We start from the raw sequence: 22,029 nt of genomic DNA, 5'->3' as shown, positions 1-22,029 counted from the left end.
GTAGTGGATTCTTAATAGCTTTTGTAAGGTATTGAAGGTTTCTTTTTTTTTTTTTTTTTCCTCCAGTGTATTCTTTCACAAATTTTTCAATGTGATCATATATTTTAAGAGCTTGATCAACACAGCATCCATTTTCAAACCATCTTATTGCAGGGAACTTGTAAGGAAAATGTGGTACTTGTTATGTATGTATATTTAGCACGTTGAGCAGGGCTATCTTAAAAAGATTGTACAGAGACCTGATAAAATGAAAAAGGTCCCAGTCAACCCTCGCCGCGTCACAAGATATTCTAAGACCTGTTACTGCATGCAATTAACAATGTTTCACAGTTTAAACCTATCAAATATCATGGAAAGAACTATTTCCAAAAAGTATCTAACAAGGTGCATTTACATTATTCAAATAATGTACTTGGATAAATAACTGCCAAACATAACCTCACGCGATGAAAGAAAAAACACTATTCAAAGACGAGGACAAATTATGCTGGCTTCCCTGTGCAAGTGCTTTAGTTTTTGGATTACTGCACTTTCTGCATTTTTAGATGCCTTGTACTTGCCTGAGTGGTATTGACGAGAAGTTTAAACGTGAAGGGAGGAAAGGTTAACCACAACAAACAGAAGAGACTAACGGATTTCTTCTCCAAAGATGTTAACGGAGCTATGTTTCTTGTTTCACTACTGTAACAAGCGTTATAAGTCATCATCACCTCTTCATTCCCGCAAGCTGGGTGCTGTTGTGTATGAGCCACCTCCAGGTTTGTTCTATCCATTCACAGATGCGGCTCATATGTGACGCCAGTTCACATCTCTAATTTCAAGGTCCTTCAATATCGGTTTTTCTCAAACATCACGAGGTCTTCCTCTTGGTCTTTTCCCAGGAACATTGTGGTCAAAGTATGTTCGAGGAGTCCTGTGAGGGTCCATTCTTTTCATGTGACCATACCATTGCAATCTCTTCACTTCTTGAGTCTCCAGCAAGCTTCTTCCCAATCCAAGCTGTTGCCAGATATCCCAATTCCTTATTTTATCCATGTTTGTTTTTTTGTAGACAAGAACGGAGGAACTTCATTTCTGTTGCCTGAAGATGACTCTTTGTTGGTCCAATAAGTGTTGTTGCTTCCAGGCCATACGTCAATATAGGTACTAGATATATTTTGTACAAGCTGATCTTGGAAACTAATGGAAATGTTTCATCTCAAAGTATCTGATGTACAGCGTGATAGAATTTGGCAGCTTTCTGTATTCTGTTGCTAATTCCTTGATGTATGGTATTGCCTGATGACAGAACATTACCTAAATAATGGAAGTTGTCTACAATATCCATCTCCTAATCTCCAACTCTTTTTAGATGAATAGTTGGATAGTTTCTACTCAACACCAAGCCAACTGTCTTCGTTTTTCTGTTTTTGAGACCTAAGGTTGTAAAAGCCAGAGATCTAGTCTAGTTTGTACTTCAACTTCTGTCTCACCCCATTCCATTACATCATCAGCAAAAACCAGGTAATTAGTTGCTGGATGCTTTCTTATAATCACTTTAAAACTTCATCCATTATGATTATGAAGAGGTGGTGAAAGCAACTTCCTTGCTGGACTCCACTCTGTTTCGAACCAACCTGACCTTGCATAAAACTATTTTCATACAAAACAGAACATCTAACAACTACAACAGCGGAAATGGAATGTAATATAAGAAAACTGCCAACAGAAACACAAAATGATGTTTAATTTGAAATAAAAAAGAAACTCCCATATTTAGTGAAAGAAATGAAAACCGACTCACCAGGCCCTATCAAAGCAAATAAAGAATCTGAAAACAAAAATAAAAGTTAATAACGTGATTATAACAAAGGCAGATAAAAGCAAAACAATAGTTCTAGGAAATAAAAACGACTACATTAAGAAAACCGAAGAGTTTTTCTTGGACAAGTCCTATACTGTGGTGAACAAAAATCCAATGAGGTTTAAAATCTATCCTTAAACATTCTAATTTTTTATTTAAAGAACAAGAGCAACAGAAACTGATAAACATGAACCCGAAAATACCAAAAGCAAAGGCTTTGCCTAAAATACATAAAAACAACATACCCCACTAGACCAATAGTAAATAGCAGGAATAGCCCCACTTACAACACATCAAAATTTATACACCAATTTTTAAAAAAACATTACAAGTTTAATAATACCTCTTCAGCCAGAAACTCTATCGAATTCTGTGAGAAATTGAAGTTCAACCTGCAAACCCATCACAAAATAATCTTGTTTGATATCACTAGCATGTACCCTAACACATACCTACCAATGAAACAGTCTAAATAATTATAGTCAATTTATCCAAACAACTATTTCTCTTTCAATAATAAGATTTATGACCAATTAAGCTTGGCTATGGGGGACTCCAGCTCAGGGATATTGGCAGATATTTTCAGGGATAACTTGGAAGAATCTAAAATTAAATCAAATATACAAGGGCTATGCCTTTGGCTGAGGTATGTGGATGATACGTTTGTAATAACAGACCACCGAAAAAATAACAGTACAAAAATTCTAGAATTTTTCAATAGGGTAGATAATTGCATAAAGTTCACCAAGGAGGACGAAAACAATGGTTCATTAAATTTTCTAGATGTGACCATAACACAAACAGATTTTGGATTTGACTTTCAGATATACAGAAAACCGACACACACACAAATTACAATGAAAAATTATTCCCTTCATCCGAAATCCCATAAACAGGCATCCTTTTTCAGCCTAGTCTATAGAGCCTTCAAAATACCTTTAACACCTGTTAACTTAAGGAAAGAACTTAGATTTATAAAACAGCGACAGTGAATCGAATCATTAATAAAGTAAAACTTAAACTGGCCGCTGATCTTACTCCAGAAAAAACTAAAAAAAAAAATCAAAATATGCAACTTTCAACTTACCAATCTTGCGATTCACCAAATTACAAATTCCTTGAAAAAAAAAAAGAACAACGAGATTAGCAAATAGGCTTCGAAACACATAACACTAATAAAAACATATTTTTCAATCATAATACAGTTAATTTAAATAAAGATGAATATCAGGGATCTGGAATATACAGGTTAACATGCACACAGTGTAATTTCTCATATATTGGCCAGACTGGGCGCAGTTTCACTAATACAGGGAACACTATAATGCATTAAAACATAACAAGTATTCTGCAATGGGCAATCACATGAAAGACTGGCCATCAATTCAGTACAATAGACAGCAATCTCAAGATAATAAAAAGGATTGAGAACATTTATACTCATTTGGATCAGTATTTCAATAGGGATAAAAGACCTAAACGATGCAATAGAAATAAAAAGCCCATTAATAGAGCAATTGCTGAAACTGCTAGAAGTTTTCAAATCAAATAATAGTAAAATCTTTAAAATATTCAATTATAAACCTTCAAACACATTAACAAACACAACTCCCACCTTGAAAACAGAGAGAGACCTCTCTCCACAAACTACCGTCAGTATCCAAAATCCTGCCCACAATCCCTTCCCCCACGTCCCCTACTCGCCCTCCATATGTCACACCAGTGCCTAATGCCCCGCCCACATTTCCTTCCCCACCTACTCGCCCTCTACCACACCTGCCACATGCATATAACACAAGAAGTACAAACATGATAACAAATAGCCTCAGTACTGCGACAGACACACCTAGACAAAGCATAAAAAAAAGAAAACCAAAAGAATAACAACTACAAACAACAAACTCTTAATATTCTTTTGTTACAGATACATTCATCAACAAATGTTGCAGTAAAATCAATACACCAACAACTAAGCATCACTTATTTAGTGTCCCTTTTAACTACGCTTCAATAACAAACACATCAGCATAAAAATAGGCCGATTCAAATCAGATGAAGATCGGTGAAAACTACTAGTATGATGTATCTAGTAAACTTCAATGTGCAACCTTTTAATAATGTTGTGGTTTCTCAACTAAAACCAAAATACAAAGGAGAGAAGCATCGCAGGTTTAATCTTGTAACATTACTAATTTCAAATAGGACATTTTACTTAGAAAAATAACTTTGCACTTACTAGTGTTAGAAAAAACTGGCAACCTACGGAGAAAAAAAGAAAAGCCCAATCTTACAGTTGTTCAGAACATTACTATGACTTGGACATCAGTATTTTATGATCAATGTCTAGTCCATCACAGATTTATTTTAATTGTTAATTCTTTTTAATTATGTGTCATTTAGTTGTAATATTTTATGGATGTAAACAAAATTTTAATGCACAAATTAATTATAAGAAGCTTCAATGTAAAGACTCAACCTTGAGATAATTGTTTAAAAAGGCTGAAGATCCTGTTAATGTTTGTATTGTAATAAAATGTCCTAGAGACAAACTTTTTAATGTATTGAATTAGGTGGAACATAAAACAAGAATTGAGGACCGTTTTTTCAAAACTCGCTCATTGCAAAAATGGGGTGAATTGAGTTATATACGGGACGTGGATGTTAGGTCACTTGGCTTTCATGTCCTTAAACTGGTTTTAGCAAAAGTTGTTTATTGTCATCACAACAAGCTGCTAAATCTGCGCCGTTTTCCCAAAACTCGCTTATTACAGCAAACGTCGCTAGACTGCTGGATATTTTGCTGACATGTAAGATTCCATTTTTTTTTAAATGTATGAATGTTAGTATCCGGACCTTAATATCAATAAAATGTACATTCAGTTCTGCAAAGAAAGAGATTTAGAAGGGAAATCAAAATGTTCAATCTCAAAGTACAAGCAAATTTTCTATACAGAATTCAATTTAGGTTTTGGGAATCCACACTCAGATACATGTTCGAGGTGTAAAGAACTTTTATTGATAATTAAAGATACGGAAAATGACGTAAGGAACAAGGCTCGTAATGATTATAAATTACACAAAGCACGAGCTAATACATTTTTTGCCATACTTAAAGAAAAGGATGATAATCATGTTGATGTTATATATGACATGCAACAAAATCAACCCATTCCTAAAGTATCTATAGGGGAAGCATTTTACTTGAGACAAGCATGGTTATATAATCTTTGTGTCATGACAAATGAAAAGCGGCTGGACAAAAGTAAAGTTTTCTTTGATATGTGGTTGGAGACAGAGGGGGGTCGTAGAGCGTATGAAATAGCTTTGGGTGTAAAAGACTATCTTGAGCACTTCGAAATAATCTTCGCAAGGAAGGAGCTACATATAAAAAACTCAGGCTATTTTCAGACTCTTGTGTATCCCAAAATGAGAATAGTATTTTATTAGCATCTGTGGCACGTTTCCTCGAAAAGTCTAAAGTTTTCACATCAGTTGAACATTATTTTCCCATTCGAGGTCATAGCTTTTTGCAGCCAGATCGAGTGTTTGGGAATGTAGAGAAAAAATACAGAGAGAAAGAAGAGATTGTATCACCTATGGAGTATCATAGCCCACTCAGTTATCATGGACAAGTGAGAATACTGCAAAAAGATTGGAACATCTATGATCTGAAGGCAAAATCAAGAAAGATTTTGAAACGGAAACTACCTTTCAACATCACGAAAACCTGCATCATTCAATACAGGAAACGTGAAAACTTCAAGGTACAAGTCGCTGTTCGATACACACACAGTGGTGAATCAACCATTGTAGAAATACTCAATAAAGGAAAAATTTCCTTCAAAGAAATGGACTTGGCTCCAAAAATGGAAATAGTAACTCACGCTAGTAAGGAAAAGAGCCAAGATATGGCAAAATGAATGAAATTCATACAAATACCTGGAGAAGCTAAGGAGTTCTATGAAGCGGTTCTTAAGGGAAAACATACCAAGAACAAGCTAAACGTAAGTGATATGATGGGAGGATACAGAAGTTGGGGAAACTGATTGAGAAATAAAGTGGTCTAATCAATAAAGACAGATTCATTAATTTTATATCTGTTAAATTTTGAAACACTGGTATCATATATACTATTACCACTACCATTCTTCATTTATAGTATTGTGATAATGTCTGTGTGTAAATTCTGACATTTCATGTTTCTAAATTTGTTTTATATATGCTGTGGAGGAAATTTTTACTCAATAGGATTATGCAATGAGCGAGTTTTGAAAAAAAACTTCCCCTACCTTTTTTGTAAAAACTATTCAAATTTGTGCTTTTGGCTATACTTATATCAGATTGTAACTAACAAACTGTTTAAGATGTACTTTGTCAAATTATCCTTTTTACTCTATTGTCTAACCAGTTTTTTGTCTCTCCTGAAAAATTATGATTTTGCAAGGAGCGAGTTTTGAAAAAACGGTCCTCAATTGTAACTACCAACCTGACCTTCCATCCTGGACCTGGATACAACACTTGGTTTCATCATATAATCGTTGTACTCGTGCTATGTCGTCATCGGGCACTTTCTTATGTCTCCAACATTCCCATATATGCCATGTCGTCATTGGGCACTTTCTTATGTCTCCAACATTCCCATATATGCCTGCGTGGTACATGGTCATAGGCTTTCTCAATGTCCAGAAAAACAGTTATAAGTGTTTTACCTTTCTCCCAATACTTCTATAGATCATTCTGGTGGCAAAAATGAGGTCTACAGTTGATTTATGAGGTCTAAATTCATGTTGTCCCTCCTCAAGTGTATGTTCAATATATTATCTAATCCTGCTCTCAAGGATGGATTAGAAGGTTTTGAGGCCACGTGACAGCAGAGTTATACCTCTGTAGTTGGAACATTTCTTTCTATCACCTTTTTTCAACAATGGGATGACGACCCTTTGCCTCCAGTCATTGGGTATTACATTTTCTTTCCAGATTCTATTTAGTCCACCTTCTCCGCTGTAGAGTCGTTGAGGTCTTCACTCGTAACCCTGAGCTGGGACTCTTACCAGATGTTACACAGCAGGTCAGTGTGCTCTGGGACTCACATAGGCAGGGGCACAACTCCATGGGTAGTACTGCCTCCAAAAAGGGTCCCTACCTGCTTCCTACTATAATTAGAATGATGCCGTAAAACTGAGTTTGTGTATTTTTAACGTATTCAGTAAGAGTCCATACATACAATGATTCAATTATGTGCTATACATGCTCAAAATGGATGAATTCTGTCTCTGACCTGCAACACACCATGACACGCTTCATGGTCCATGGATTTCACTACAAGGTGTGCAATAGAAAGTACTTCCACGAACCAGATGGAAAGTGTGTTTGTGAACTGTGTGGATAAATCTGCCAACGCTATCATGCAGAGCTGTGCTCCAAAAGAACAGTAACTCTAGCTGAATTATGCAATTAAGTAATTTCTCTTTCCTATATGCACATTGTGCGCTATTGTCCTATAATAACAAAAAAGGTATTCTCTATATCTCAAAAGTTCGATAACTCGAAAAAAAAATTTATCTCCCGAGGTGATTCGAGATATCAAAGTTCCACCGTATTTACATCACACCAACACATGCAACAAAACGCACAATAGTTTCCTTTATTAGACTGTAAAATGAACAAAAATTTAATTTTATAGGTGTATCTGAACACTTGGAGATAACGTTTGTTATGTTTATGGGCATAACGTGAAGAGAAAATACCAGAAACTGCCACAGACACAACTCCCCGAAATACATTCAACTCATTAAAATTAAGAAGTAAGAATGAACAAAAATGCACTGAAATACGCGAAACTACCACATACAAAACAGATTGGTATGACTCATACATTATTAACATACGACTTTGATTAAAATAATAACAATAAGTTATTTTATTAATTTGACCACCCACCGCTAGCAGCTCCGCTCCAAGTACTACAAACAAGCCCATAGTCACGCCTTCGCAAACAGATCCCCTTCCAATACAAGCCTACAGTTATAACACGTAGTAAGAGCTCTACAGTCGTCAACAACTCTTAGCTCATAACATAAGTTACCCTCACCATCGCCAAATGGTAAGTGTACACAATTTCCACCTAAAATTTATTACAATTTTTTTCATATAATTAACACCACGGTTACCTACGGCGAAAGCGTTACCGAAGATTCACAAGGCGGATGTCCCCATAAGGCCCGTTATTAACTTCAGAAATAGTCCGACGTACAAAATATCCCAATTTATTCACAATTTCCTTAAAACACATTATTCCTTTCAAGCTAACACGTCAGTTAAAAATTCCCTGGAATTCTGCAATAGAATAAAAAATCTCACGTTACCGAAACATTACACCCTTCACTCCTTTGACATAGTAAATATGTACGCGAATGTACCCGTCAATAAAACCATCGAAATAGTAAAAAATGATCTTTCCAAATTCAGTAAATTGACTATAGGGGAGATAGAAGAGTTTATTCAGATTCTCAAGTTTACATTAAATAATGGCTTCTTTACTTTTAATAACATCATATACCAATAGAAGGGGCTTCCTATGGGGTCACCGGCCTCGGGAATCCTCGCTGATATTTACGTAGATTTCCTCGAATATACTCACATTATAGGTAAAATTAATGGGATCAAACATTGGACTCGGTATGTGGATGATACTTTTATTATCCTGGATTCTCACATTACTGACAGCAGCACCGTTCTTGAATTACTTAATAACCTGGATCCACACATAAAGTTTACGATAGAATCCGAGAACAACAATTCCCTTAATTATCTCGATTTAACTATTACTCGCAATCAGAATAAAACCATTTCTTTTAATATTTACAGGAAGCCCACTCACACAATAAACACAATCCACCAAACTTCTCTACACCCAGGGACACAGAAGAAGAGAGCTTACAATAGTATGATTTTCAGAGCTCTTAATGTTCCTTTATCCCGTAAGAATTTTAGAAAGGAAATCAACACGATTTATGCTATAGCCGAAGGTAATGGTTCCAGTAAAGCTTTCGTGAATAAAATTCTTAATAAATTTAGAAATAAACCCAAGACCACCTTGACCTTGCCGCGGTGGGGAGGCTTCCGTGTCCCAATGATGCAGATAGCCGAGCCGCAGGTGCAACCATATCGGATGGGTATCTGTTGAGAGACCAGACTAACGAATGGTTCATCGAAAGGGGGGTAGCAGCCTTTCGGTAGTTGCAAGGGCGGCAGTCTAGATGATTGACTGATACGGCCTTGTAATGATACTCAACATGGCTTAGCTGTGTTGATACTGCTACACGGCTGAAAGCAACGGGAAACTACAGCCGTAACTACCTCCCGAGGACATGCAGCTCTCTCTGTATGAATTATGTACTGATGATGGCTTCCTCCCGGGTAAAATATTCCGGAGGTAAACTAGTCCCCCATTCGGATCTCCGGGTGGGGACTACACGAGAGGGGGCGATCATCAGGAAGATGGATACTGACATTCTGCGAGTAGGAGCGTGGAATGTTAGAAGTTTGAATCGTTGTGGTAGGTTAGAGAATCTGAAAAGGGAGATGGATAGGCTAAAGTTAGATGTAGTTGGTATAAGTGAAGTACGTTGGCAGGAAGAACAGGATTTTCGGTCAGGCGACTACCGAATTATCAACACGAAATCAAACGGGGGAAATGCAGGAGTTAGTTTAATAATAAGAAAATAGGGCAGCGGATAAGCTACTACGACCAGCATAGTGAAAGAATTATTGTCGCCAAGATAGACACCAAACCAATGCCCACCACAATAGTGCAGGTCTATATGCCTACTAGTTCAGCAGATGATGAAGAAATTGAAAGAATATATGAGGAGATAGAAGATTTAATACAATATGTCAAAGGTGACGAGAATCTAATTGCGATGGGAGACTGGAATGCAGTGGTAGGCCAAGGAAGAGAAGGTAGCACAGTAGGAGAATTTGGATTGGGACAAAGAAACGAAAGAGGAAGTCGGCTGGTTGAATTCTGCACTGATCATAATTTAGTCCTTGCCAATACTTGGTTCAAACACCACAAACGACGGCTGTATACGTGGACGAGACCTGGAGACACTGGAAGGTATCAAATAGACTTCATTATGATTAGGCAGAGATTCAGAAACCAGGTGTTGGATTGCAAAACTTTCCCAGGAGCAGACGTGGACTCTGACCACAACTTGTTGGTCATGAAATGCCATCTGAAGTTGAAGAAATTGAAGAAAGGAAAGAATGCAAAAAGATGGGATCAAGACAAGTTGAAAGAAAAGAGTGTGAGGGATTGTTTCAAGGAACATGTTGCACAAGGACTAAATGAAAAGGCCAAAGGAAACACAGTAGAGGAAGAGTGGAGAGTCATGAAAAATGAAGTCAGTAGGGCTGCTGAAGAAATGTTAGGAAGGAAGAAAAGATCAACTAAGAATCAGTGGATAACTCACGAGATACTAGACCTGATTGATGAACGACGAAAATACAAGAATGATAGAAATGAAGAGGGCAGAAAAGAATACAGGCGATTAAAGAATGAAGTGGATAGAAAGTGCAAGGTAGCTAAGGAAGAATGGCTGAAGGAGAAGTGCAAGGATGTCGAAGGCTGTATGGTCCTGGGAAAGGTAGATGCTGCATACAGGAAAATCAAGGAAACCTTTGGAGAAAGGAAATCTAGGTGTATGAATATTAAGAGCTCAGATGGAAAGCCACTTCTAGGGAAAGAAGACAAAGCAGAAAGATGGCAGGAGCATATCCAACAGTTGTATCAAGGTAACGATGTAGATAATTTGGTTCTGGAACATGAAGAGGCTGTTGATGCTGATGAAATGGGAGACCCAATTTTGAGGTCAGAGTTTGACAGAGCTGTGAGTGACCTAAATAGGAACAAGGCACCTGGAATTGATGATATTCCCTCTGAATTACTGACTGCCTTAGGAGAAACCAGCATGGTAAGGTTATTTCATTTAGTGTGCAAGATGTATGAGACAGGAGAAGTCCCATCCGATTTTCGGCAGAATGTTGTTATACCTATTCCCAAGAAAGCCGGTGCTGACAGGTGTGAAAACTACCGCACCATTAGTTTAGTATCTCATGCCTGCAAAATTTTAACACGTATTATTTACAGAAGAATGGAAAAACAAGTTGAAGCTGAGTTGGGGGAAGATCAATTTGGCTTCAGAAGAAATGTAGGAACACGTGAAGCAATCCTGACTTTACGTCTGATCTTAGAGGATCGAATCAAGAAGGACAAGCCCACGTACATGGCATTCGTAGATCTAGAAAAGGCATTCGATAATGTTGATTGGACCAGGCTATTTATGATTCTGAAGATGATAGGAATCAGATACCGAGAACGAAGAATTATCTACAACCTGTATAAAAATCAGTCTGCAGTGATAAGAATCGAGGGCATTGAAAAAGAAGCAGCAATCCAGAAAGGAGTGAGGCAAGGCTGCAGTTTGTCCCCTCTCCTTTTCAATGTTTACATAGAACAGGCAGTAAAGGAAATCAAAGAGAAATTTGGAAAGGGAATCACAGTCCAAGGAGAGGAAATCAAAACCTTGAGATTTGCCGATGATATTGTTATTTTATCTGAGACTGCAGAAGATCTCGAGAAGTTGTTGAATGGTATGGATGAAGTCTTAGGTAAGGAGTACAAGATGAAAATAAATAAGTCCAAAACAAAAGTAATGGAGTGCAGTCGAACGAAGTCAGGTGATGTAGGAAATATTAGATTAGGAAACGAAGTCTTAAATGAAGTAGATGAATATTGTTACTTAGGTAGTAAAATAACTAACGATGGCAGAAGTAAGGAGGACATAAAATGCAGACTAGCACAAGCAAGGAAGAGCTTTCTTAAGAAAAGAAATTTGCTCACTTCAAACATTGATATCGGAATTAGAAAGATGTTTTTGAAGACTTTTGTGTGGAGCGTGGCATTGTATGGAAGTGAAACATGGACGATAACTAGCTCAGAAAGAAAGAAAATAGAAGCTTTTGAAATGTGGTCTTACAGAAGAATGCTGAAGGTGAGATGGATAGATCGAATCACGAATGAAGAGATACTGAATCGAATTGGTGAGAGGAGATCGATTTGGCTAAATTTGACGAGAAGAAGAGATAGAATGATAGGACACATCTTAAGACACCCAGGACTTGTTCAGTTGGTTTTTGAAGGAAGTGTAGGTGGCAAGAACGGTAGGGGTAGACCAAGGTATGAGTATGACAAACAGATTAGAGCAGATGTAGGATGCAATAGTTACGTAGAAATGAAAAGGTTAGCACAGGATAGGGTGGCATGGAGAGCTGCATCAAACCAGTCTATGGACTGATGACTCAAACACAACAAATAATAATATATATATCCTATTTCAAAAATCTTTAAAAAGGACAAGTTAAAAGTAGCTTTCAAGACCGTTCACACCAATGTTTTTTAATTCTCATACTGTCAACAGCAAAAAAATTTCTAACTCTGGAATATACAAATTAAAATGCCAATCATGTCTTTCAACGTATATTGGGCAAACAGGCCGCAGTTTCAATGTAAGATACTCTGAACATCTTAATGCCCTAAAGTATAATTGCTACTCAGCCATGAGCGAACATTGTAGAGAGAAAAATCATAAATACACAACAATTGATCAAGACTTAAAGATCCTGCATTACGAACAGAAAGGTCCCTTACTTAATATATTAGAGAATATATATATAGATATCGACCAATATAACAATCCCGTCTATAACTTAAATGAAATCAACGAAAAGAAAAATATTTTATTGGAAACCTTTGTCCCGCTCATCTGCGAACAGTTCATTAATAAAAAAGAGATTCACTACCGACATTCTAGAACAAGACCCGCCCTTCCATCAACACCCTCCTTCCGCGAATCACAACGTCCCTCCCACCCTGCCCCTTCCCCTCCATTACCCCTCCCAACCACATCGACACAGATACACAGTAAGCCACACACAGGCTTAGTTGTCAATGTGACTTGAGACCGACAAGGTCATCTCCATTCGAGACGACAACTTGTCGTTATAAGTAAGTCATATGAGTTTTCTTCTTGTACATCATTTTAACTTGTTTCTTCATCCATTCATACATTCCTTTTTTTCTCATTACAGATGTTATACACGTTTTATTCGCAGTATTGACGGTCTCACTACACTCCTCAGCATAGTGTTTTTATTTAACAGTCAGCAAGATCTATTAGACGAGAGGACTTTGTACCTCAACGTGTTTTTAACTCACCAATCATGATCACTGTCACTTCACATCATTACGATTTTTAATTTGTTTGTATATTATGTAATCATTGTTTTACTACTGAAGATGGCCTTGAGATTAGGCTGAAACATGTATAGACTTTGCTTCATCTAACAGATGACTTGACTTGTATTGATAGGAGGATTTTATAAATATTTTCTTTTGTAAAGCAGCTACTAACGTTGTTTTATAATTCGTTGTTTTGAACAACAATTCAATCTGTGATTTTTATTGGACTTCATGCTTCATATCATGTTCACGCCGTACCATTTTAACATTGAAGACTGACAAAACGCCACCACACTGCGTCACAGGATACAAAGACTTTTTATTCACTTATTTCAACGTGTCCTTGTCTTATTTTTAATGTTTTGTATTTGTGACTGAAGATGTCCCATAAGAGGACGAAACATGTTTCACGAGATAATTTAATGTAGTCTTTTCAAAAAAGACAATTACAGTATTGTAAAGGTGAAATTATAAATTCAAATATTCACAAGTTTACTTTGACAATACGGGCTCTAATATGAAGTTTATAATGTGCAACAATGTACTAGTCTTTTACCATATGTTAATTTTCTCTCAGTCTCTTTAAGGGAACCAGGAAGTGAAAATCTGTCGAAATATAAAAATAATGTTTTAAGTTATACCCCAGTCCTTCCTGAATACAAATATACATGGTTTTTGCATGTCTGCTGCATATTGATATGAAGGAGGGAACATTTTCTAAACAATGACACTTATGCCACGCCTCCTTCTGTCACCTGTAGTGCATTCACGTGTGTTTATCGCGGTCGCAGCAGACTTTCTTTGACTTTGCACTCTTTTATTCTTTGACCAATGCTCTTCATGTTGGTTACTCTGATGCTATACGAGTGTAGGTAACAGCTGAAGATCATTTCAGCATTCTGTTTACGTTTTACTCGTAGTCATTTGAAAGAGAAGCTTGAATTGAGAAAGCAATCTTTCTGTGTTTATAGTTTTATTCTTATCCATATAGATCCCGAATATGGGCAGAATAATAAAGTTTAATAGTAAGAATAAATTCAAAGGTAATAGATATACCAGAACCGCGAGTGTAATGAACTCTCCCATGGATAATTGTGAGGTTATCCATCAAAATCCGCCACAGGATCCTACAAGTCTATCTTCTGCTAGTAAGAAGCTGTCTTTTCTAGACTCCTGTGAACGTGAGAATCGTAGTAATTGTGATGAGATTGTTGAAGTTAGGAAGATTAGTGGGAATATTATTGACTTGGGAATTGTTTCTGAACTTGTAAAAAGTGATACTAAATGCAAATGGTGTGACAACAGTGACTGTATGGAGATAAATGAAAATGTAGGGAAGAGAAGGGGACTGACCTCCAGTATTAATTTGTTATGTACAGTTTGTAGTAAAAAAACATCTGTTATGTCTTCTAAGTTAACAAGTAAATGAACGTACACTATAAATGTGAGGTTGGTATATGGCATGAGGTGTATCGGCAAAGGCAATACGGCTGCATAGACACTCTGTGGAATGTTAGATTTGCCACCTCCACCAAGAATGTTTAGTTCTTATTCAGAGTTATTGAATGAAAGCCTTGAGAAAGTAAGCTTGACATCTATGAGAACTGCTGTCCAGGAAGCTATTGACAATGAGGGAAAAGACATTACTGCAAGGCAAAATAGGGGACACACTTCTCTCAATGGTGTTGTCAGTGTCACCATAATGATGGTAGCTATGGACCTGGCAAGTTTTAGCTGTTATGTAAGATGATTATCACAAACTTTAAATCCATTTTTCCGAAAGTATGAAATTTTGAGTTTTAGGTGCAAGTGTCTCTGAAACTAGTACATCTATTGCAATGAAACTTGGTACAGTGATTAATTATAGCATTTTCATTAAAGTGTACTAGGATTATGGAAATCAGACTTAAAATGGGACATATTTAACTTTAAAAAAAATTGGCATTATTTTAGGTCATTTTCTTTTATCAATTTCTTCTGTATTAACAATGTTACTGTCATAAAAGTAATACATTTTGAAGAAAACAACAAATTATGTATATATTAAGTTTGGTTCAATTTGAACAATTAGTTCTTGAGAAATGTGTACCAACGTTAGTATGGTTAAGTATAGGAAATACGCTCTCTTCCTGGTCCCCTTAAAGCTTTTCATAAATTTATTTTATTTATATGTAAATCAGGTGCCTGACTTTATTTCAAGGTTAAACCCATGGCTGATGATGCCTATATGTAAGGCGAAACATGTACCATTTTAATTAACATGTCAATGTAATTCAACAAAGACAAGATTTATTGTATTGATTAGGTGGTCAAATAAATAAAATAACTTACTGTTATTATTTCAATCAGATATCATCAATATGGATCAAAAATTATATTTATCACATGTAATATGACTGACACGGGGAAAAGCACAGAAATACTAGGAAAAACACGAGGCCTACAACTCCAACGAAATTATGCACAGAAACGATGTTGATAGTGTGCGAACTACACAATAAAAAACTCTTTCGCCCCGATTAACTTGGTTGCTAGTGCACGCTAGCCTCTCTTGCTTGTATGACTATTGCCGTCTGGAATCCCCAGCTGTCAAGCACACGTGCTGCTGTAGCAAGCAGAAAACACGATACACGAAGGCGAAGGATGATACATGTGCGAAATAAAGCAACAAATAAAAGCGCTTGAAAATGAGGTTGGGTAAATTAAACAAGCACATAAGAATTTATCCTTTATCCTAGGGCAAGAGTATTGACTGTACTGGAGGTTATATTGGTCAAAAATAGGGAGAATTTAAAATAAATCGGAAAATTGGAAGACTAGTTACAAAACTGAAAGTTTCCGGGTAAATCGGAAGGATTGGCAAGTATGCCAAATCCTTGCTTCATCCTTTTCCCTCATGGTCCAGGTCTCACTTCCATATGTCAAAATTGGCATGTAATAAGTCAGATAAATTGATCGCTTGCATTTCAATGGTACTTTTGGGTTCCATATTAGGTCTCAGACAACTCTATAGAATGTTCCTCCAGCTTGAATCCTGCTGGTAAGTTCCTTTTCAATGGAGCCTGTTGCTGATATCATGTTTCCTAGATATGTGAATTTGTTGGACATCTTGTGTTGTTTACCCTCTATTTCTATTGACCATTTCCCTGCATAACCAACACTTCAATTTTTTCCTCACAATATTAGGCCGTATCCTTTAGCTGTCACTGTCCATGCGTTGATCTGAACTTGAAATTTCTCCTTGGAATCTCCCCATATACAGATGTCATCAGCAAATAACGATGAGTTTCATTTTGTTGTCACCTACTTTTTGACATACTTGTCGAATCTCATTCATCACAGTAATGAAGAGAAGACTTGACAGAACTCCAACTTCTCTTAGGCCCGTAGTTATTCTAAAGGGTTCCATCATTCCTGATTGTGTTTTGATGCGACTACTGATGTCTTCATATAAATTTTCAATTCATTTTTTATGTCATTATTGATTCGACCATTTCTCAATACTTCCCAGACTTTATCCCTGCTTACAGCATCAAAGGTATTTTTGATATCCAGGAAAGCCAGCCAAAGGACCTTATTATGTTCATAATATTTCCATAAACTTACACTATTTAAATCAATAATTCTGGTAATCAGAAGACATCAGATTCTGGTTTCTTTAATTTAAAAATCTGCATCTTCTTAAAACATTGTTGTCTTTGGAATAGGTACGAAAAGATTCTTTTATTCTTGGGAACTTACTAAAGCCCTTATAACTAAGTTTACCAGCACTTCAGGTTTGGCATTACACAGATACTGTACTATAGTGATACTTACTCAACAACTGTCAGCAGCGACCATTGTTTCTACGACTTCCAACTTAACAGTTCCTTCAACTGGTTCACCTTTCACTTCAATCTGAAATAAGACAAAATCCTTTAGATAGAATAAGGTTTTTTGAAAAGATAACCATGGTGCTATCCCTCTAAATTTCCCTGTCTTAAGCTTACAGAATTACTTCAAAATATCTAAAAATTCAATGAACATCACATGGGGTCACAATATTGCATGCAGCAGCTATATTCCAATGACGCCCATGACAATATTATCAAACAGATGGGTTCCAATTTTGATCATGAGCCTGCGATTTTGGAAAGTGAAGTGGAACAGGCAGTTAAACATCTGAATAACTACAAAACTGTTGGCAGTGAAGATGTATCTGTCGAGATAATTAGAAGTATGGGTGAAGAGGGTATTGCCTTACTCCATTCAATCTGCAATGAAGTGTGGAATACAGGATTTTGGCCTGGAGATCGGGTTACTTCCACATTCATATCCTTACACATAAAGGGATCCACACTGGACTACAGTAAACCAACGAACTATCACTGTGGACTCGCATGCCAGAAAAGTTCTATTACATATTATACATCAATGCCTAAGGCCATTTCTCCAGAAAGAACTTCCTCCAGAACAGGCAGGTTTTGTTCCAGGTTGAGGTACAAGAGATCAGATACAGTAGAACCTCGATTATACGTTCCCGGAAACAACGTTTTCCCGTACTATTCGTTCAAATTACGTGGTCCCGCGAGCATCCTAATTAAATCACGTTGTAAAAATCCCGCAATATCCGTTCCGCAAAGAAACTATTTCCCAGATCCACCGTCCAAAATTTCAGTCCTATCAACGCTAAATCCTCGATCATGCATTTTTCATGAAAGTGTGTCTTATGAAAGGACGGCTACAGCATACTTCCGGATCTTGATGTTGAGGTCCTGTCATTGCGGTAATTTGAGGAAGTACTGTACTGAAAAAGCGATCGGTGGTGAACTTGCATAAGGGATCATCTTAGCATCGCATTCGGGTGGTATTGTTTACAGAATCCTCAGAAATCACAAAACAGAGAGTGCCCACAACAATTGGAAGGTATAGTCACTGGGCTTTCAGGCAGGAATCGAAATTGCTCCTTCTTAACCCTCCAAGTGATTTGAGTCGTTAATAACGACTCATTTATGCCTTTGTGAAATGATAAAGTCGTAATTAACGACTCATTTCTTTAGAGCCGTGTTGCTGGGCAACCATTTAATGAATGTCGTCGAACTTTGCACTAATCAATAGTTCAGTTCATTGGCTATTTCGATTCATCTAGCTGAATTATGGAATAGGTTTTTTTGCTTATGTACTGTCTAAAAAAAAATCTTAGCGTCAGTCGCTCGAAGTGTCACACCGCATGGCAGTGTTCTAATGTTGTTCTACTTGATTGGTTAGTGTTTCAATAAACTAAAATGTGCGATCCATGTTGTTCTGACGATATTCGGGATATGTTAGAAGAAGATTATGAAAATTATGTTTTCAGTGATGACGGTGATTTGCCAGGTGACGAAATACCAAAAGCAGTTTCTTTGAGTGGTGACTCGTCAGGAAACAAGGATTTCGCCAAAAGTGATCTTTGCTCCAATACGGCTGATGATGACCCCTAGATGGGTCAAAACTAGTACCGTGTAATTTATAATTTTGTGAATATATTTTAGTATTGAAAAGGTGGAAACGTTTACGTTGTTATTATTATTACTTATATATTAATAAAAAGAAAGCGAAGCAAATTCTGGTGCCCTAAGTGTAATTGTGGCATCCATCCTACTTGCTACTGTAAGTTGAAACACTTCAACAGGCCCATAGTAAAGGGGAGGAAAAGAAAAACTCTTGCAAGTGACTCAAAGTAAAGAATTATGCCCGACGAGATGTACATAGTTTTGGTTTTTTGTACATAACTTTCTGCTCTTTAGTTTTACGGTAAATATGTACTCTAAGTCTTTTGTTGCTAACAAAATGGTGAACATTTTATACCTTTACCTTTTGTTTCGGTCTTTTATAGTTTTGAAGCTACGTATAGTGAAATTCGAAACATTGTTCTTTTCAAAAGTGAAAAAATGTAATTCACCACCCGCAATAAAATGGAATCAAAGCATGTGCCCAATATTATTACATAATCACATTCTCTAGTTTATACTGAATAAAAAGATATGTAATATGATATATTTTACTGTCTTTTTGTATTTTTTATGAATTTTTAAAAGAAACTTGTACTAAGACGTTACAGTCGCTTATCACTTAAGAGGTTTTTACGTATCACTTGGAGGGTTAAGTAACAAAAATTTAGCATTTCAATATAATCGTATATGATTATGTTTGTATAATATAACTATTTAAAATAGTTTATTTGAACCCGCCGTGATCAATACACTCATTAAATGAAAGAAAAACTATTTATTAAGTCAGACATGTTTCGGGAAGTCTCAAACATTCCCTTCATCAGTGGTCAGAATGAGTGTATTATTTAAGGCGGATTCAAATAAACTATTTTAAATAGTTATATTATACATTCAGACTAGTCAATATGGACCAGACACGATATTAACCTATCATGGTTAAGTTTATTAACAGTATGATTACGTTATCGACACCAGAACAGATTCACAACTGAGTATTTATTTATTTATTTTCCACCTAGTCGATACAATGATTGCCTAAGGCAATTTAATGGTTAAAAGTGGTACATGTTTCGTATATTATCAACATACACTGTTTAGATGAAAAATACATAAATTGACAGAGTAATGCTTTAGAGGAAGTGTCCTTAAAATTAACATAAGATTGACAACATTAAAACAAACAAAAATCTCAAGAGAGAATATATAAATTATTTCTGCAATTGAAAGCAGTCATCAAGGAAACACTCGTACAATATTCCATAGAGAATATGTCCTAATGAACATTCTTTTCTTAATAATTCATGAAAAAAATCAATTTATAAATTAAAAATTATACAATTTATAAGTAATTGTCGAAATGAAGAAATCCAGTTATCACAAAGTGGCTCTTGTTATTAATGCAGATGAAAATATTACTAATTCCTAGTTGTCAATTCTCATTAAGTCTGCTTTCCTTTGGAACAGTAAGTCCTGTCATTCTTTCACAGTCTTGTGTCTGGTGTAATACTGATGATGCATTCTTCCTTGCTCTTGCACCTGAGGAGGTGGAGGAGCGGGGGATATAGGTGTGTCAAGAACCTCCTTGCTGTCCCCTATAGCTTCAACTGAGGAGGAAAAAGTTGTAGGGCTATCTGTAGGTGGAGAAATTCCAATTCTTTTTTTTGTTATCTTCCTCAAGCATTTTCAAATATACTAGAATTTGATAATATAATGGAGTTTTATATTCTACAGCCTCATTAAGGTTATCATTTTTCTTTACAAGTTTGTCTACATGAATGTCTAGATCTTCATATGTGTTCATTAAGCTGCCCATTTTTAATTTTTTTATGATGGTCAGGTCTTGTTCTAAGTTGGTGAATTTATGACCTGTGGCAGTCATGTGTGATCCCATAGCCGAGAATCTTCTAGTTTTTCAGCATTCACATGTTCTAAATATCTTACTTTAAAATTCCGGCCAGATTGTCCTATGTATGTATTCTTGCACTCAAAGCACGCACGTTTATATATTCCGGAATCAAAAAATTTATCTTTTTTCGAGAGATTTATTGCATCATGGTTGAAAATACTATGTTTCATGTTGTTATTGGTGGAAAATGCAATTTTGAAATGTTTTCTCTTAAATAAATTTGTTATTACGTGTATGTTTGGATTATTATATGTGAACTTGATGTATTTCTCAGTTTTACTAGGCTCGATTGCTAATTTAGATTGCTGCTTCTCCGAAAATTTATTAATTATTTTATCAATCATGTTATTGTTGAAACCATTCAAGAGGGCTTGTTGTCAGATAAAGATGGCGATCATTGTGTTTTGGACATTAACTGAATTGCTACAATATGAATCAATGTTAATTTTTTTGCCTGTGTTCAATGTATTAGTTGTTTTTAGATCTTTATATCTTGCCCTATTTTACTATTTGGCTGATGATGACACTTGTAATGTGTCGAAACCGGTCCCAACAAACAAGTTGTGACTTCTTTTTAGTTCAACTTACAACGGAGTATTGAAAGGTGGATCCTTCTAATACTGTACATCTTATTTCTCTATTCAATACGGAACGATCATGAAGTTTTTAACTTTAAATAACCTTTAGGGTCGTAATCATGAACAAGACTGACTTAGACTTAGAAGGCGGTAAGTCGCCATTTCCATTTAATAATCGCTGCTTGGAGGTACGTAAACTTAGAAAGCGACTTTACTTCCAAGTCAATGATGTTCCGTACTTAAGTAGACTCCGAGATCAGAAAATTAATAAAATGGCAGATATTGCTGGTGTAGTTAATTGTGTAGATCAAATTGAAGAGATCCAGGAAATTATTCAGTATGTTGTGTCTAATCCTCGGCATGTTATAAGAGATGCATAGAACCCAGTTGAATTTTATACACAAAATGAGTTCAGAAAATGATATAGATTCGACAAACGTACAGTATTAGATGTACTAACAATGTCTGAAGACGAATTACAGAAATATAATACTGTAATCGAGGATCACCCATACCTCTAATAATACAGTTGCTAATTTCTTTAAGATATCATGCTACAGGTAAGAGTGAAATTATTGTTACTATAGTGCAAAGTTTTTGCACTTTCTACTCATCGTGTCATCTAGTTGAGTAAAGGGATGATCGGTACAGATTAATGCATTCTTATGGTAAATACAATAACCTTTCACTCTTGCATGGTTTTCAGGTAACTTCCAAATTGATTCCACTGATTTATGAGTAGTAATCCAGCCCTCAGTATGTAGAATAATCAGAAGAATATTGATCCTGATTGCCCAAAAGAAACCACAGTTGAATTCGTTCCCAAATGAAGCTAAGTGTCGAAATAATGCGCGTCGTGTGTGTGAAAGATCCCGATTCCCTGGAGTGGTTGGAGCTGTTGATTGCCCCCATGTACCAATAAGAAATAA

The 22,029-nt window shown here is 36.2% G+C and overlaps 1 protein-coding gene across 11 annotated transcripts in view; it reads right to left on the bottom strand.

Annotated features, from left to right (window-relative positions):
* Positions 1–22,029, bottom strand: part of LOC136883477 (peroxynitrite isomerase THAP4) — a 162,256-nt gene that overhangs the window by 9,923 nt on the left and 130,304 nt on the right. For 10 of the 11 annotated variants that reach the window (XM_068229732.1, XM_068229731.1, XM_068229729.1 and 7 more), the window contains 2 exons: positions 16,962–17,042; positions 2,931–2,960 (listed from right to left, as the gene is read on the bottom strand). In XM_068229732.1, the coding sequence (XP_068085833.1) occupies positions 16,962–17,042 (81 nt within the window). In that variant the 3' untranslated portion in view covers positions 2,931–2,960. The remainder of the gene's footprint in view (positions 1–2,930; positions 2,961–16,961; positions 17,043–22,029) is intronic. The other variant, XM_067155802.2, reaches the window with a different exon arrangement.

This window comes from Anabrus simplex, chromosome 11 (genome assembly GCF_040414725.1).
Source record: "Anabrus simplex isolate iqAnaSimp1 chromosome 11, ASM4041472v1, whole genome shotgun sequence".
Classification (NCBI taxonomy): domain Eukaryota; kingdom Metazoa; phylum Arthropoda; class Insecta; order Orthoptera; family Tettigoniidae; genus Anabrus; species Anabrus simplex.
This window is presented reverse-complemented; position numbering and strand designations above follow the sequence as displayed.